The sequence below is a fragment of the Aythya ferina genome, assembly GCF_964211825.1.
Source record: "Aythya ferina genome assembly, chromosome: 22".
NCBI classification, from domain to species: domain Eukaryota; kingdom Metazoa; phylum Chordata; class Aves; order Anseriformes; family Anatidae; genus Aythya; species Aythya ferina.
This window is the reverse complement of record NC_140320.1, coordinates 5,752,633-5,771,021: the sequence shown is the minus strand read 5'-3', so window position 1 is coordinate 5,771,021 and position 18,389 is coordinate 5,752,633. Positions and strand designations below refer to the sequence as shown.

At 42.8% G+C, this 18,389-nt stretch overlaps 1 protein-coding gene and 1 long non-coding RNA gene across 4 annotated transcripts; both read left to right on the top strand.

The window, feature by feature from the left end:
* Positions 1 to 444: 444 nt before the first annotated feature.
* On the top strand, positions 445 to 1,902 carry LOC311422415. The gene is made up of 2 exons (XR_014685328.1): positions 445 to 1,022; positions 1,509 to 1,902. It is a non-coding gene; the product is annotated as an uncharacterized lncRNA (long non-coding RNA).
* A 483-nt stretch (positions 1,903 to 2,385) lies between these two features.
* DDX6 (DEAD-box helicase 6) lies at positions 2,386 to 16,451 on the top strand. Of its 3 annotated transcripts, none has more exons than XM_084495830.1 (14): positions 2,386 to 2,525; positions 4,643 to 5,117; positions 6,368 to 6,446; positions 6,930 to 7,034; positions 8,196 to 8,325; positions 8,798 to 8,944; positions 9,182 to 9,280; positions 9,860 to 9,978; positions 10,437 to 10,565; positions 10,876 to 10,992; positions 11,706 to 11,769; positions 12,650 to 12,751; positions 13,181 to 13,364; positions 14,506 to 16,451. In XM_084495830.1, the coding sequence occupies exons 2-13, from the start codon at positions 4,918 to 4,920 to the stop codon at positions 13,354 to 13,356; spliced, it is 1,467 nt and encodes a 488-aa protein (XP_084351956.1). In that variant the 5' UTR covers positions 2,386 to 2,525; positions 4,643 to 4,917; the 3' UTR covers positions 13,357 to 13,364; positions 14,506 to 16,451. The 3 variants fall into 3 exon arrangements, with proteins under 3 accessions (XP_084351956.1, XP_084351955.1, XP_084351957.1); XM_084495829.1 differs by having other exon boundaries at positions 2,399 to 2,550; XM_084495831.1 differs by having other exon boundaries at positions 2,400 to 2,550; positions 6,383 to 6,446.
* The last annotated feature ends 1,938 nt before the right edge of the window (positions 16,452 to 18,389 follow it).

Below are 18,389 nucleotides of genomic sequence, written 5' to 3'. Positions count from 1 at the left end.
TCTGTCCTACTGCTGCTGTAGCAGTGGATTCATAGTGTACAATCTCCAGTCGGGGTCAGCAGGAGAGAGTGGTATTACAGCTGGTATTTTGGCAGAGCTTTTTTGCTTTTTGAGGTTTGAGGAGGGTGGGCACAACTGCACCAGCGCCTCTGTACCAGCAAGAAGGCTGGCAGGAGTTGCACCAGTGAGGAAGGTGTCGGCCTGGTGAGCACCACTGGATTTTACCTGCTTTTAGTGCTTCTTAGCAGCAGCGTGGCGCTCCTGGCTTGGCCAGGAATGCCGAGGAGGGACCTGCTGCACAAGGACAGCGCTGCCATCCCTCCCTCCTGCCCTCACTAGCCCCTGAGGACGTTTTTTTGTGTACCTGCTCACTGGGGCACCCCCTCCCTCTCTGGGGAGAGGACAGAGCTCAGCGGTGCTGGAGGGAGGCCGCTGGGTGCTCATCCAGCCCCTGGGAAGGTGATGAAGGATGTTTTAATTGAGCAAGAACTGGAGGGTGGAGCACTCTGCATCACTGACTTCCTTTGAGGGCTAGCAAAGAGGGTGGTGCTCCCCATGGCAATGTGTGCTTGGGACTAGCTCCGCCCGTGAGAGCTTCTGACCATCAGCAAATGTTACCCCCCCCCCAAGTCTGCCCTGCAAGCGGAACAAAAGTATGGTGCAAAGTAAGGTGCGGTAGGTGCATAGGGGCTGGTGGTGATGCTGAACTTCCCAGGTCAGAGGGACATCTGCAGGGTGTGCCTGCAGGGAGACGGAGGTGGGAAGCACCTCCCAGGCTGTTGAGAGGTGGGCTGCAGATGAAGAGGCTCCAGGGAGCCCGCTCCAAGGACATAGGCAACAACAAATTCCCTTGTAGACACGTACTGCTGCAGCGTGTGATTGCTACCACAGACGAGGTGACTTACAGGATCCATGTGTTGCTGCGCTGGGAAAGATGACAGAGAGGAGGTTATAGAAGAAAATTAAATGGAGAGAAAAGGAATTTAAATTAAGAATAATGTCACTCCACAGGAGACCGGCAGGTAAGCAACCTAAAAAAATAAAATAAAAAATAAAATTATAACAAGATTCAACAATAAATATTTGAGGAGTGCTTTGGTGTCAGTGCATGGCAGTGCCTGTCCAAACTCTGCTACGGGTACACTCTCTGGTTAGCAAACCATTCTTGTATTATCACCAACATACAATGTTAATTTTTATAAGATATTCTGATAATAGGAAATTATTCAGCTGTACATAAGGATGATAAAAAATGCACTACTTGAATATGAAGATGGTCTATTCTGTATAATGACCAAGTATTTCTACTGGCCAGTTTGACACTACACTGACTTTCTGAGTTTTGCTTGAGAAAAGCTAGCTCGCTTCTGGCTCCTGAATCCCCTCTCCTCACTTTTTCAGTCACCTCATTTGCTGCTACCATAACTGAAGGTTGGTGACCTCTGTGCTGCCTACACACCAGTCAGCTTTACCGATCCGTTAACTGCTGTTGTCATTTGTTCTTTTAGGGTTGGTGCATGCTATTTCCTGAGCATCTCAGGGTGAAATGCAATGCCCAGCTCTGCACCCTGCACCATGACGGGCACTGAGACTGCCGTGCGGTGGAACAGGGACCTTGCCAGCAGTGACTGCTGCCTGCCCAGCATGGCACAGGGGATGCAGCTTCTTCATCCCACTCCTGGCACGGGAAGGCACAGGACTCCTATCTTCACTTTCCTTCTTTTGCCACGCATGGAAGAGAAGCATGTGGAAGAAAAGTGGGGCACATCAGGAGGGAGAGGGGCTGGAAGGGGAAGCTGAAGCGTCCTGACTGCCTCAGGAGATGAGAGCTGATGGGGCAGGGGGTGCTGGCAGCCGCAGCAGGGCAAAGAGTTGGGGAATAAATGAAAGGAAGGAGTTTAATAATGAGGCTTGTTGTCTGGGAGAAGCAGGCAGGGGTGTCTGAACTGAGTACGCCAGGCCTGATGGAGATGATTGTGCTGTGACAGAAAAAAAATAATAGTGGATTCCTTTTAAATTAAAGAATAACTGAAATAAGCTTTCCACTACCATTTTCTGTGTGTCTAAACTCAGTGCGTTGTTGGAGGCTGGACTCCACTTTGGTGCAATTCGGCAAAACACCGCAACCACTCGCCCCCCGGTGGGATGGGTAAAGGCAGTGTGTACAAATAACGACATTTTATTGGTAATTAAAAGAGCAATAAAAAAATAAACGCAGCGAGCGCCCCGCGCTGCCCAGGGCCGCGGCCGCCGCCCAGCGGCAGGGCCGGGCCGCCACAGCCGCGCGGCCACGTGACCCCCCCCCCCCCCGGAGCCCGCGCGCGCGCGCATGCGTGCGTGCGTGCGTGCGCGTGCGCGCGGGGCGGGGCGGGGCCGTCCCGCCCTGCCCTGCCCTGCCGGGAGGGGGAGGGCGCACGGGAGGAAGGAGGAAGCCGCCATCTTGGAGCGTCGAGTCGCCATAACAAGGCACCAAGCGGCAGCCAGAGGATTTTGTACCTGGGCGAGGGGGAGCGCGGCCGGGGGCGGTGAGCGACGCCGGGGGCTGCCGGGGTGAGAGCGAGCTCGGGGGAGCGGTGAAAAAGGGGGAGCCGCCGCCGTGGTTACCGGGCCGGGCCGGGCCTCGCCTCGCGGCCTGAGGCGCGGCGCGGGAGCGGCGGGGCCCGAGCGGGGCCTGGAGGCGGCGGGGGCCCCGTGGCGGGGCGGTGGGGCCGGGTTGAGGCGGTGCTGGCCGCCGGGAGGAGCGGGGAGGCCGCGGGTGAGGCCGCTCCATTGTTTGCGGGCGGGGGGGTGCCGGTGTGGCGCAGCTGCTTTTCGCGGGAGGCGGCGGCCTCGCGGAGGGGCCCGCACTGCGGCCTGCGCCCGGTGGGGCCCGGTGGGCCCGGTTCTGTCGTGGTGAGGGAGAAGGGAGAGGCCCGGCGGTGGTTGCCGGGCTGTGCCCGCCCGGGGGCCGGCGTAACGCGGGGTGCTTTGCGCCGTCGGGCCTCCGCTTTGCGAAATGGTGGCTGCTGGCGGCCGGCAGCGCGGCGGCTCGCTGGGTTTGGCGAGGTTTTGTGTATTTTTTTTTTTTTTTTTTGATTTTTCGTGTTTTTGAAGCGTAGCTGCGAGTGAGAGGCTGTAAGGGAACTAGAGGTTTTCTCTGCTAAAAATATTGGGGTGATCTTTGCCACTTTCGTCACAGTTTGTTACGTGACCGTGGTGCCTTATACGATCTGTTTTTTCTGTTTTGCTTTTTTTTTTTGTTTTAACCAAGTTAATGGGAAGGAGAGCTGTCTTTTCAGAGATACTCCATAACCGTGCTTCTAGTCAGGAAGATAACTAGGAGAAATATCTTATTTCTACTGATTTTAAAGTTTTGCTGCAGAGCTCTAATCGATGCACTTGGAAACAGCTGGGAAGTCTGAGAAGAGTTTGCATTCCTTTTCCATTCTCTTGAAGTGCTCTTGGACGTATGTTTAATTCACTGGGGAATTGCCTTTTTTTTTTTTTTTTCTTTTGAGCACTCCACCCTAGCAAGCAGTAACCTGCTTTTCCTATGCACTTCCTAAGTTGCAAGTGCTTTACAATCAGAAACTGTACAGGCAAGCAAGCTTACTTTCGGTTGCTTTTGAAAGGTTTTGTATTACGAGTCTTGGCTGGCTGATATTGTTGTAAGGAGTTCTTCATCTCTGGGCTATATTTTCAGTGTGTGAGATGCAGACTTTGTGTTTTTTCTCTGCAGTTTTGGCAACACTTGTTAAATACAGTGTTGATACTAAGTCATGCGTACTAAATGTTATCTTAGAATCATAGGGTGATGTGAGTTAGAAGAGACCTTTGAAGATCATCTAGTTCCAACCCTGAGTGCGATGTGGGTTTTTACTGGTGATTGGAAGGTAACATCAAGCAGGAGGCTAACTGATTCCTGGTGTAAATGTTTAGGCTCAACAAGAAGCTGCTCTACTCTGTTTCAGCAGCATAATATCATTCGTTTCAATATTCTAAACGGTGTTAAATCAATGCCTGATAAAAAAAAGGTTATGAATAAGTTGGTTGAACTAACTTTTGGAGTTGGGGGAGGATGAGTTTTGTTTTCACAGATAACGTCATAATTTCTATCGTAATTCTATCATCATTTCAATTTCATTTCTTACATGAAAAGGACAATCAGAGTAACTTCAGGATTTCTTCAGTTCTTGCTTTAATGTCCGTTTGATATTGTGGTTTTGTTTTTTATCGAAAACTTGTACATAATGTTGCTTAGGTTTTTATCGTTGCTTCCCTGTGTCCCAGAAGAGGGGGAGTTTCAAGAACAGGCAAAGCAATCGAGGTAATCTGTGCCTACTTCACAGGGGAGTCTAGGTACTGTTTTTCAAGTGGTTACTAGCTGGAATGCTCCTGAAAGAAAGTACAGCTGTTTACAAAGTCATCTTTGGTGACCTAAGCTCAGCTTTATAGCAAGGGGAAAAAAAAAAAAGTTTGATATGTCTCTGATAATTCCACTGAGAAAAAAGGAAAACAAATCCTGTGTTGTGTGCTGCCTGGGAAGAGGTGACTTTTAGATAATACGCAGTGTTGCAGGCTATTTTAAAATAGCGAAGTCAACTGAAGGATTTGCATATTCAGAAGTCCATATATTAATTGTTATTGTCTGCTTCTTTTTCAGAGTGAAGCGAGTGAATTCTGATATAACTCAACTTTGATAGAGGGCTTTTTTTTTTTTACAAAAAAAAAAAGGTTGATCCACAGTGCATCAGAGCAAGTTACTACTTTACTTTTGAGTGACTTACAGGTGCTTGCCTGCATTGCAATAAAGGACTCATATATTGAGCAAGACTTATTTATCTCTTCATTTTGGAGAGTCTAATAAACTGTTATTACAGTTTCTGTACTGACTTTCAAAGTTTTGAAGTCTAAAAAGACATCTTTAAAAACAGAAGCATGAGCACGGCCAGAACAGAGAACCCTGTTATAATGGGTCTATCCAGTCAGAATGGGCAATTGAGAGGCCCTGTAAAACCCAGCGGGGGCCCAGGAGGTGGAGGCACACAGACTCAGCAACAGATGAACCAGCTGAAAAATGCCAACACAATCAATAATGGCACTCAACAACAAGCACAGAGTATGACCACCACTATTAAGTAAGTATTTGTGTCAAATGCCGCAAGAAAAATGTCAAAATTTGTTATAAGGGAAAGCGTTCTTGGGTACTTGTGTTTTAAAAGTTTTGTTCTGTTGTTTTATGATGTTGATGACAGCAGTGTCCTAGGATGTGCATTACTAAACAAAAGCTGTATTTCCAGGTGTGAGCTGCTTTCTGGCAATTATCTTAGCAATGTGTTTGTTGTGGAAATTGAATTTGAAACTTTTCAGAGGGAGCTGCTTGTCAGAGGCAGCCCACTGAGCAGCAGCATCCTGTTTTCTTTGCTCATTTCAAGTGGTATGAGAAGGAAGTTGGGGAGTGGGAAGGAACTGATACTTGAGACAGGAGGAAACATTGCCTATTCCTAGTCCAGTTTTGTATGCTTTTCAGTTTGTTGCTGATCTCCCTTGTGGTGAGAAATTCTTTCAAGTCGGTTATCTTTTTTGTCAATGATTTGGAAAAGTAGTGTGCTCTCCCCAGTATAATGCTGAACTTTAATTAGTCAAAGTGTAAGCTGAGATAATACAGCACCGCTGTGACACCCTTGTATGCGTCTCTTCTCTCTTTTCTCATCAAACTGTGTTTTAGGAAGCATGCTGATAAAATGTGAATGTGCTGGTTGGAAATTCTGACAGACTTACGAGACTTGTGTGGTACAGTAATGGGTCATTCTCTGCTGCCCCTGAGCAACATTCACTTTTCTTTTGCTATTCAGTTATTTTTGAAGAAAATACCTTAGTGCATAATGGCAAAATGGAATACTTGAGGACTCATTCCAAGTTCTGGTGCAAAATTAAAAAACAGTTCAACAAGTGGAGTGTGTATTTACTTACTTTTCTCCCCCAGAGTATTTCCATCTTCTTATATTACGGATAAAGAATAGATGGTCTTTGGGCATGAGGTTTTTATTTTTTGAAGTAGTGAACTATAGTTTTGTGGTTTTATTATACCTCAGTACTTTATTATGAACATGTCAGCGTGTAGTTTTAAGTCTGTTCTACTGGATCAATTCAGTGCCCTAAAAATGGGATTTGAATCATGACTGGATAAAGATTTCACAAATTCTCTTGTGCTTGGCAGACTGGTGAATTTCTGTGTTTACAGTTTCCTGCCTGTTGTATCCGCTTAGCTCAGAGAGGACTTGAGCTCATATGCGTAGGTGTTTTTAGCTTTCAGGAGGTGAAAATGTTACATGTTAAATCACTGTTCCTAAGAAAATCATGATGCAAAATAAACTTATTAAACCAGATTTTTTTTCGGTAGACCTGGTGATGACTGGAAGAAGACTTTAAAACTCCCTCCAAAGGATTTGAGAATCAAAACTTCGGTAAGGACGTTTGAACTTCAGGAATAAATATGTGAACGAAGGTTGTGGGAGAAGCTGCGGTGGGCTTGTAATCAAATATTCAAAGGCAATTCAGCTATTGCTAACCTGTTTTTAATGAAGAATTGCTGTTTTAATTCTCTTAAAACTGCTCAGGAGAGATGTTTCTCTTGTAAAGCTCAAAAACAGAGTAGACTGTGTATTTCTTACTTCCTTACTGTTATAGCATGAGGCGAATTGTCAATGGCTCCTGCAAGACGGAGATCAAAATACGTCAGTGTATGCACAGTGTTGTAGTTGGTTATTGGAAAGTTAATATTTACTTCTCTGCTGTATGGTGTTGCACAGATTAGTGGGAACTCCTGTGTAGTAATGAAATGTGCTTTGTGATCTTCTTGCATCAGCACTCTCTCATTGAGTCTGACTGATTTACAGCTGTGGATTGTATGACCTAATCTTATGGATGTGCTTTTTGTGATTATTTAGGACGTGACCTCCACAAAAGGAAATGAGTTTGAAGATTACTGTTTGAAACGGGAGTTGCTGATGGGAATTTTTGAAATGGGCTGGGAAAAACCATCTCCTATTCAGGTTGTTAAAACAGACTAGTTATAAGCAGCAGCTTAATTGTTTATAAACTCTGAAATTCTTGTGCTTAAATGTCAGATATTTATGTCATGATTTGGGAAAACTGGGGATTTGAAAACTGGGGATTTGAACAGTGGAATTTTGCTTCCATTTGGGTAATGAAACTATAGAGGCATTGGTATGTCAATCCCATGTTCAGTAGCATCCTTCAGATAAGTAGTTGCAGTGAGTACAGGGGTATTCTTGTAAATTTTCTGGAAAACAGGTCTGCCATAGGTTGCATACCTTTATTTGTTACTAAGATATCTGTATCACCCATTCTTGGCTTTTTTTTTGTAATCATAAATATCTGGAAGGAGTCATAATGGAGATTATAGGGGAGAGAGTGTTAGTAAGTTTACTTTTTCTGTCTCTCCATCTTGTTTTTACTTCTAGGGCTGATTCCATAAGTAAATGTTAATGTATGTAAACTTAGGGGAGTGGGTGTGGTGTTGAACTCTTCTCCTCCCTTCTCTCCCCCCCCGACATCCAGACCATTTTATATGGCTTTTTGTTAATTTATCTGCTTTAGAACAGATTCTAATGTGTCAGCTTTTCCAAATTAAAAGGCTGAATGTACTTGGGTCATTTAGATACCACTGTAAAAGAAAGCAAATGAAAAATACTTGTGGCCTTTGAATGGCTGAAGTTTTAAAAGGAAAGCCTGCTGGTTTTGAGAAGTGTATCACAGAAACATGCAGGTTTGAAATTACATGGGCTGATGCCTTTCCAGTGTTACGATAGATGTGGGCGTTTTCTCCCACTGGGGGAGTTTGCTAGTGATTCTCACTGTCTCCTCCCAGTTTTTCCTAATTTTTCACTTTTTTACTAATGCGTCTGTATGGGTTCACAATTCCTGCAGTACCCGAGCACTGGTTCTCATCCTGTCTGGTCATAAGAGGGCTTTATGTGAGACGTTGGGAGCAGAGCTATTGCTTTGCTAGGGAGCTCTTTGCTGCTAGGTTTAACTCCCTCCTGCTGTGTGTAAGTCCACAATACTTGCAGTAGCAAGATACTCTTTCATGGAACAGATTTAACGTCATATAGCAAGGCGAGTTATATTTGGCCAGTCTTTAATGAGCATGGCTCATGATTGCTCACATGCTGACTGTCATTGCATTTCAGGAGGAGAGCATCCCCATTGCTTTATCTGGTAGGGATATCTTGGCTAGAGCGAAAAATGGAACAGGCAAGAGTGGAGCCTACCTCATTCCCTTACTTGAACGGCTAGACTTAAAGAAGGACAACATACAAGGTCAGTTGGCATGGGTCTTCCATGGCTGCATCCAGGTAATAGTATTGGTCGCTGTGCAGCAGACTTGAATCTAAAAGTGGTTGACAAAATGCAGCAGTGTAGGTTATCTGCTGATATTTGTAAAGCAAGTACATAGGGAGTGGTGGAGGGAAAGTGGAATTTTAAATTTCCAGCTTCTTTTAAAAACTTGAAGGTGTCTAGTGGACTTCACTGTCTTGCCCTGGAAAATGGATTTGGAGTAATACACAGAAGCACGGTGGCTGGGTGACTCATGTGGAGGGAATATCAAGGGATATAGAACCCTTGCATGGCATGTGTCTTGTTTTAAGCAATTTCTGCAGTTTTGGAGTTCCACACTAGATATCTACATTAAGTCGCAGAAGTATGGCTCTCATGAAATCTCTGTCCTCTACGGAGAAGTATTTTTGGTAATGTGTTATTAGTAACTCATGCTGACACTTTTAACTTCCAGCAATGGTGATTGTTCCCACCCGTGAACTAGCCCTGCAGGTCAGTCAAATCTGTATCCAAGTCAGCAAACACATGGGAGGTGCCAAAGTGATGGCAACAACAGGAGGAACCAATTTGCGAGATGACATAATGAGGCTTGATGATACAGGTCAGAGCACTTTGCTATGCTACAGTTGGTGTTTGGGCTTTTACAGTGTGGCATTGTAACTTCTGCTTTTTTGTTATGTCTGTGTTATTGTTATGCTTGTTACAGAACAGACCGTATTATGTCTTAGTCAATGTTTGTATACAGTCATTCACTCAATCTGTTGGTATAAAACATGTCTCTGAATGCTGGAAACATTGTTTTAATCACCTTATTTTTTTTTCTCTTCTAACCTTACAGTGCATGTGGTGATAGCTACCCCTGGCAGAATTCTCGATCTCATCAAGAAAGGAGTAGCAAAAGTTGAGCATGTCCAGATGATAGTATTGGATGAGGCAAGTTGCTCATATTAAACCTTTTGGAGTATTAACAATTTAAACAAATGATGTGTCTCAGCCAGCCACCTCAGTATATACAACAACAAATACCTTTGCTTAGGGATACTAAAGTTATAGCTAATTAATTTCTTGCTGTTTTTGAGAAGGTATTTGGGTGTAAGAGCTTTTCTGCATGTAAAACTTCCAAGAAGACGGCCTAGGAAGGTTTGCCTTTTCTGTACACTGTTACTGTGAAATAGATTAGCGGTTTATTCTGAACTGAAGGATTGTGTTTCATTTGGTATCTGTTCATAGTGAATTGAATTTCTTCAATTTGATTCTGCTTGATTCAGTATTGAAAACTGGGAAATGTAAACTTCCTTTTACTGATGTATCCTGTTTTCAGAAACTAAATCAGATGTCATGTTCACATGTCAGTCAGATGTGGTATTTGCTCTAGAGGGGTGATGCCATTGTGAAGGTAGGGAGGAGGATATTCCTGGTGCGTTTGTATTTCTTTTCCAGCGTGATGCTACCAGGAAACTGAAAGATTGCCCTACTTCTTTGACTTACTCATTTGTGCTTGTGTTCTTACAGGCAGATAAGTTGCTGTCTCAAGATTTTGTACAAATAATGGAAGACATTATTCTTACGCTACCTAAAAACAGACAGATTTTGCTCTACTCAGCCACTTTCCCTCTGAGTGTACAGAAATTCATGGTGAGTGTAGTTGGATTCAGCTACATGCGATTGTGGTGACGTTGCACCTAAGTTGCATGAGTGGGTGTTGCTCATTTATTTATGCATCCACACTTCTGGTTTAATATACCAGCCTCAGTGTAGGACAGCAATTTTGAAACAACTTTTGTCCAGAAATAACGTTAATGGGAAGTACATGTAATTCTTGCATGCGATGCACTGTTTTCCTCTTCATTCGGTAGTTAACGCTATTTGTGTTGATTTGCTTCTAGAAGGTGATCCTGTTTAGCCTGGCATGTTTAGCCTTGGTTTTATAAGTAATCCTTTGAAATTTCACCTACCCTGTCTAGTGACAGGCATAAAGATTGGCTAGTTAGTGCATACTTGCAATGGAAGAATTGAATGTGCTACAGGATGGGAAGTCCTTATGCTGTTTTGCATATAAATATGCATGCTTTATTTTTATCTTTATCTTTCAGAATTCCCATTTGCAGAAACCCTATGAGATTAATCTGATGGAGGAGTTAACCTTGAAGGGAGTTACTCAGTACTATGCCTATGTAACTGAGCGTCAGAAGGTTCATTGCCTCAATACACTGTTTTCCAGGGTAAGCAGCGTAGGTCAGGTTAAGAACTTACAAATGCTTTGTTCCCTTCGAAATCAAGAATAAGAATCAGAGTGACAGATTTTTTTCCTCGTCATACTCTGCTAATCATACTATATAAGCTGAAGCTGAAAATAAGTGTGTTTGCCTCAAACAAAACTTGCCTTGCAGTTTTGTTATGTGTTAACCTTTTTTCCCTCTTGTACAAAAATATGGTATGAATTACTTGCGGCACCTGTCTTGCCTTCTTTCTGCCTTAGATCATCTGTTACTGAAATTCTGCATTTACTTAACACGCTTCTTATATGTTCAGCTCCAGATTAACCAGTCGATCATTTTCTGCAACTCCTCTCAACGGGTTGAATTGTTAGCCAAAAAGATCTCCCAGTTGGGCTATTCCTGCTTCTATATCCATGCTAAAATGAGGCAGGTGAGTATGAAGTTACAGTGGTCTATGTCCTGCTACTACGTGATTTCAGGTCCTACTCCACAGACGTAGCACGTAGCTGAATTAAGTCTCATACTTGCTTTAAATTTGCATGGTCTTCAAAAACTTAGACATGTATTGCTTTGCTATTGCTTCAGTTTTGTTTTCAGACTCCTCCCCCCATATTTAAGCCTCTTTCCAGAGTGTTTAGCGTAGCTGTTCATGTGGTGTTCAGGAGTACAAACAGAAATAACAATACTCAGCTGATTTGAGTGCCTAGCCTGGCTTTGCAAGCACTAAATCTTGCACTGTGGCTGTAGGGGGATCTGAGAAGGCAGGGAGGTGGCTTTGATCGAAGCTCTTGCTGGAAGGCATTGACTGCTGCATAGTGTTTGAGCTCCAGTGGCCTAGTTCACAAAACCATGAAAAATGTCTGCAGCTTCGCTGGTGCAGGAATTTGTTACTTGTAGATTAGTTCACGTGTCCTCAAGATTCACGCTCTTGATTTCCTTGTTATCGGTGAGTGTACTAAAAGGCATTGTCAAAAGGTTTTTTAGAATATATGGGTAAGAAGTGTTAAGAAATTGTACAAGCAGCTTTGACTCAGCTGTCAGTAGTGATGAGGGGAAGGAATTTATGTGAATGAAGTTCAGTGTTTGTAACTTGAATACCTATCTGAAAGTCACAGCTGTTTTTTTGTTTTTACATGTTTCCAGGAGCACCGCAATCGTGTGTTCCACGATTTCCGAAATGGCTTATGCCGCAATCTTGTTTGCACTGGTAAGAGTTCCTAAATGTTTTTCCTTTTATGAAGGTTGTGAATAGAAATCTGATTAGTCAGTAGCCCAGGTGAGCCAGGTAACTTGATTTGTGATGAAGCGAGTTAATGTTTTGATCAGAGAATTTTGTCAAGTGTGTGTAGGGCAGAGTGCTGCACTCCTTTAGGCATATGGGTTTGGTCTTCTGCGACAAACTGTGAAGGTGCAACTTGTTAACAAATCCTTTTATTGTGATAATGTTTCCTGCTTCAGTTATGTTTTCTGTATGTTCTCACAAGTGCTCTGTAAATTGTAGGGCCATAAGCTTTAGGAAAAAACAACTGTAGGTGTAACTGTGGCTAGGATTACTGAACTACACTTTGCTGATTCTTTACATGTCTATAGTTCATCTTTCCTAAATGATCTGTAGTTGTGATTGGTCTGTATATGATGTGAGTTATCCACAGTACAGCATGTTTGGGCTGTACCATGACAGTTGTTACATGCATCTGGGTAGTCTTAACTCAACTTGAAGTGAAATAAAAATAGCTAAGCTGGTGGGATGTAGTTCAGATCTCAAGTCTGTTGTGACAATGGCAACATCTGCCATGTTAGAGGAGGTGCTTGTATAAGATGACCTACTCAAAAATAGTCTAACATGCAAAAACTGGATTGATGTTAGTTACTTTTTTGGCATAGATCTGAAGATCTGAGGGCTTGATCATTCTTCTTGCATTACGCTTAAAGTGGATAAAGAGCAAGAAGAAGCTGTAACAGAATTGTATGTAAAATGCCTTGATACGAGGACAGCGTATATTTATAAACTAGCGCTGGCCAGTGTTAATTGTTCCTAAATTTTCTACCCTAAATCAACATAATTCTTGACCTGAATTGTCTTTCAGATCTGTTTACCCGAGGTATTGATATCCAAGCTGTGAACGTGGTGATAAACTTTGATTTCCCAAAGCTGGCGGAGACTTATCTCCATCGTATTGGCAGATCAGGTGAGAGGAGAAGCATCTTTTAGAAACAACTTTGGTAACTGTGATTTTTTTCCTTAGCATTGAATTGGCTTTTGCTTTTTATTAATATACGTGAACTATTTTGAATACCTTAGATTTTTCTGTACTTGAACTCTGTAGTTCAGGCTTCTTCAATAACTGTCTCTTTAATAAAGGGTGGACATGTGTACTGTAGTAGAAGACTTTGAGTTGGTTATTAATGAATATGTGCAGTTGGAGCATTTTTAACCTCTTGCTTTTTCTTACTCCTGTAGTAGTACAAAAGTCCTTAAATGATTTCAAAGACCTGTTGCAGGGTCTGGATTTTCTTTTACCATCAGAGGGCAATGTTACGAACACCAGAATCTGCAGACTTTTCCAATCGATCTTCTATCACTCAGTATCAACTCAGGGTTGTTTTTCTTTTTTAAGGTCGCTTTGGTCATCTTGGCCTGGCCATCAACTTGATCACCTATGATGATCGATTCAACCTGAAAAGTATTGAGGAGCAGTTGGGAACTGAAATTAAACCCATACCAAGCAACATTGACAAGAGCCTGTATGTGGCAGAATACCACAGTGAACCTGTAGAAGATGAGAAGCAGTAACCATATGCGTATGTAAATGCCTTCCTGAAGTTGTGTTGGATAAAAGAAGAGCTGGCCTGAATATTGTTGCAGGGGAAGAGGGAAACTGATGTGCCAAACGTGTCTGAATGTGAAAACAAGGGTCTGAAATAGATTGTCAGTGAGGGTGGGTAGATTGGTGTTTGGAGAGGCTGGGATGCCTGCTATTAGCCTAAAGAATTCCTTCTGTATTGGTTAGCTAAGAAGAGAAGTAGGTGACAGCAGAAAGGGAGGTGGTAATCAAAAAAAGCCAGGAGAGAAAATGGATCTCTAAGACTTTGGCATTAACAGAAAAGCCTAATCACCTCAGCAGCTGAAAGGAACAAGTTCAAGCTATAGGTGCCTCATGTTTTGTTGTCTTTATTTCATAGAACCTACTGTAGTAGGTAGCAAAGCTGTAATTCATCTTCATTGCCACTTGAGGTCTACATAGCATAAAAAAAAGAGGCTTCACTGCCAGGGTGTCTAGCAGTGTGGCTTTTCTTGATCGCTGTCTGAGGAAGAATGCTGAGTCAGTTTCTTTTTTTCAATCCAGGGAAATTGTTGTTCTTACAGTCAGGCCAAATAGAGGGTGATGTTTGATCTGTTTTTAGTTAAGGTGCTATCTTATGCAACATAAAGAGATTACATTGTTTGGGTTGAAAGTAATTTTGTTGTGTATTTTCTCCTAGAAATCGTGAATTAGAAAATACTGATGAAGCTACTGAAATTAATCTCAGCTGACAAAAACAAAAATTGTCAAAGAAGCAGATTGCTAGTCATGCCAAAATGACTTGCAACCTTTTCCTTGCTTTATCAATCTTTTAAAATAAATAAGTGCATAGACAAAACAAATCAGATGATGAACCTGGACAAAGTTCTTGGGTGCCTTCTTCAAGGGGACTGCTCTAACCTTGTCTGAGAATTGTACACCACTTAATGACAGTAAACAAGTGTGTAGTTGAGCCGTTTGGGTATAATTGGGTAATAGTAGCACTTCTTTCTGAGGTACAGTGATTGAAGATGAGCTGTTCTGAATGCCATTGGCTTTTCCGGAGCAGCTACATAGTCAGTGTGATTCATTACTTACATTCTGGTTTTGCATAGAATTGATTTAACTGTGGGTGTTTGTTTTTGTTTTTGTTTTTTAAGGCTTTGACTACACATGCCAGAAGGTGAAGCCCTTTGATCCACATCTGTGACACATCATTTCTTTGGGGATACCCTTCTCTTTGTGGGTTTTTCTTCGTCTTTTCATTTCGGAACTATGAAGACTAAAGAGCTTGGCCTTTTTTCTTTTTAAATTTGGCAGCAAGGAAGAAAGAAGATGAAAGGAGGAATGTCTTTTTGTTTTTCCACTTGTTTGCACTGTGTGCTGATTGAACATTAGTTGCACTAACTGCTGGTTTTAAATTTTTTTTTTCTTTGGGTGGGAGGGGCAGCAAGGGAAGAAGAGAAACCCTGGAAAGAGAAGAATCTTGAAGAACACAAGCTTGTCTGCGATTTCAAATTCTTCAACCATCGACTGAGTGCATTTCAACTTCTCCCTGTTTACTCATCTGTTTTTAAGCTAAAGAGCTTGTTACTTATTCGTGCAAAGTGCCTTATGCTATGAGACCATTCAGAATATCACCTTTCCAACACAGCCCAAGGAATCAACAGCTGTTTTTGGTTTCAGGTCAAAGTTCCCCTCTCTTCCCCCTCTCCTCCTCCCCAAGTACTCAAGGCCAGGGCTGGGAGGTGAAACTTATTGGTAATACTACTTTTTTTTCAACTTTTTTTTTTTTAATTGGAGGAGTTGATATGCATCTGCAGTTCACCCACACTGTAAATACTGTATTTAAAACAAAACCAACTTAAAATCTGGGCTGATTAGGTGCAGCAGCATAGCTCCAGAAGGAAAGAGTAGCCTGTCATCCTTTGCAGGAGCCATAAGAAAAGCCCTATGCTCTAGCAGAACACTAAAGACTGGTTTCCATAAGTCTCCATTAGTAGTTCCAGCACTTGATATGTAGACTTGTTTCAGAGCCATGGCCCTCTTTCTTCTGGTGCAGTGTGTCCCATAGAAAATCAGATGTGTATATTGTACAAACTTTGTAAATATTTTTTTTCTGTTTGGGTTCATATATAACTTTTTTTTTTTTTGATGAAGGTTGCTGGGGTTAAAGGGATTAGACTGATTATGGGAGCAGCTAAAGATGAGAGGGGCTCAGTTTTCTGCAACACTAAGCAATGAGAAATGCTCTGACCTCCCTGAAGAGCAGGCTTCCAAGTGTCTCCAGTCAGGGTGGGTTTGCTCTGGTGCTAGCAACACTGTCCTGTACCGCTTGTATGGAAGAGATTGCTTGCAGAGGCTCTGAGGCCTCAAAATCTGTTGCTTACCTTGTTCAAGATATTCTTTGATTTCCCTCTTAGAAACGTCAGGAACTTCACAAGCTCTGAAGGATGCCCTGACCTGTGTTCCACCATGGTGTGAGGGAAATCCAGCGGGTGTCAGTGTTGCTGAGCAGCATATGTATAAGGCGTGGATTTGGGTTTAAAAGAAACAGTAGGAAACTGATCTAGATGCATAAACTGACAGTTTTGGAGCTTTATGGGATTGATTTACTTCCTGCAGCATTGTGCATTTTCTGCCCAAAACAGCCTCTATACAGACCTGTGAGCAGGTAAGGGTACAAAACCCCTGTTGATGTCAGAAGCTACAGAAAGCTATTTGCCATCTTGTCTGTTGTGGCATGACTTGCTCTCTGTCACTCTGCATTGTATATTGCTGGAAAATACTTTCTGGTCAAATAGTGTTGCTTTAAATTGTGCCCCTCCCAACATGCTTGATGTTTGGCCTGATCTACAGGCAAGAGGAGTGAGACAAATCAAACTGTAAACTCTTAAAATTCCCTTTTAGCCTGTTCAACAACAGTGTCAGGAGGCACCTGGATGAATGCAATCCCTTTTGCTCAGTCATTTATTGTGTATACAGATGCTGCACTCACACCATGCTTGCTTATCTTAAGGCAGGAATTAATTGTCTTAATTTCTCCCATTTTGACACCTCCGCTTTTTTTTCTTTCGAGTAAAAATGTTTGGAACTAAAAGGCAAACTTAACTGTCCCACTTCCTTGAGGATCATAAGTACAAAATCAGGTGCCTCCTGACAACTTTACAAGATGGAAAGGGTGTTGTTTGTTTTTTTTTTTTTTTTGTCAGCAGTGACTCCATAATTGTAGCAAATGCTGCACTAGAGTACAAACTCAAGAGCTTGGTCACAGACACTCTGTGAGCCACACAGCTTACATCTGACTGGCAGGTACTAAATGTAAACAACTTTGGGGTGCTTTTTGGGGGTGGGGGGTGGGGTGGGAGTTTGTGGGTGGTAACTTTGACCAAAAGTAAAACCTTGCTCTTGTACTGCAGCCAGCTTACGATTTTCCAGAGAGACAGAAGAGGGATCATTTTAGTGCAACAAAGACATGAAAAAATGTAAATAAAAGTTTTTTTGTATCTTACCAGGGCACACACATGTAACAAGAACAGGATAGCAGTGTTGAGTCAGATGTGTGTGCTCTGCTTGGATTTGTGGTAGGTTAGCCTGGTGCCATGCTTTGATGGTCCCTCTTAAAGCACAGAACTTTTAAATGGAAAGTATTACTTTAAACTCAGCCTCTATTTGAGGATTGGCACTTACCTAAACTATCGGGGGCACCGTTTTTAGGTGGCTTTCAGCAAAGAAGGAAGCAGCCTATTTTTGGTGCCAATAGGCTATCTCTAACAGATGCAATCTTGCAGATGGAAAGATGCTCCAAACGACTAGGATAAGCCTAGTTTTTGTTTTTGTTTTTTCCTGCCCAGGAGTAAGGAGTGTGTGTAAGTCTTGGCTTTTTGAGATTCCTTTTGATCTCCTGTTGTTTTCCTAGTTACACACCAGCCTTCACATTAACGCATTACTTGGAGCCAGTTTCTGCCTTCAGTGATGAGAGCCCTAGGTCAAATAATTCCTCTGACAAAGATAACATTAAGAATCTGATGTATTCTGCATTTTCCCCCTGAAAGTCTAAAAAAGCATCATCCTCTGAATCTGAAGTAATGAAGTTTCACAACTGGGTGAAATGGCTGTGAAGAGGGTGACGCAAATCTGCAGCCAATTTACTCCAGATGAGCTCTAGGCTGGTCTCAGGATGCGCGCTGTCAAGAGTGCAGTGCAGTTGCTGGAGGGCTTTCCTTGAAGGGAGGGGGGTGGGTTGGTCTCAAATACATATTTTAATTTCCAGAATGAGATGGGAGCATCTTTCCTTTGCCCTCTGGGACTTTATTTTGTGGGTAAGAACATGGAAGCTCAACATGAATATGTTGTATACATGTTGGTATCAAATCATCTCATTCTGATTGTTTGATTTTTATTTTTACTTGGGATAGGGAAGGGTGTCTGCTCCAAGGATTTAAAAATGCTTCACACGCTTGTTTTTCAAAAATGACTGATAGGACTCAAACCTTGAGCAGAGAACTGTTCTGCCATGGTTTCTGTTCTAGAGGTTATCGGGATGCCATGCCGCACCTGCTGAGCTGCCATCACAGTGGTTCTTGTCCTGGTGCTGGACTTCGTAATACTGCTGGGGTTGAGCAGCTGTTGGTTTCTGAGGATGGGGGTGAACTTTGTTCCCAGGAGCTCCAGCAGCATGGCCACCATTGGAAAGATTGGGCAAAAAGTCCGCACAAGGAGTTTTTCCAATTGCTGTGAACTTGTAGTTTTTTTTCTTTCTTTGGAATCACAGTTTCTCTTCATGATAAGTCAGGTCTCTGGACCAAAGAGCATGCATTTGATCTTCAAAATAAGGCTTTGGCAGATTATTCTGTAGGTTTTGCTCAGTTCACTGTTGCGTTGCTAAAAAATACCTTTCTGTGGAAGCATTGTTAAATTCTGCTGTAGACAAATAAGGGAAGGGTAAGGAGGGGTGGTGGGAGGGATGGGTTTATTAAGATACGGCCTTGCTGTATTTTAACCAATAATTATGGGGAAGGGGTGTCAGGAGAAGAAAATAGTC

Coding starts and splice junctions, on each gene's coding strand:
- DDX6 (XM_084495830.1), top strand. CDS start 4,918: ATGAGCACGGCCAGAACAGAGAACCCTGTTATAATGGGTCTATCCAGT. Junction 10,993..11,705: donor TCCATGCTAAAATGAGGCAG/GTGAGTATGAAG, acceptor ACATGTTTCCAG/GAGCACCGCAATCGTGTGTT. Junction 11,770..12,649: donor CCGCAATCTTGTTTGCACTG/GTAAGAGTTCCT, acceptor ATTGTCTTTCAG/ATCTGTTTACCCGAGGTATT.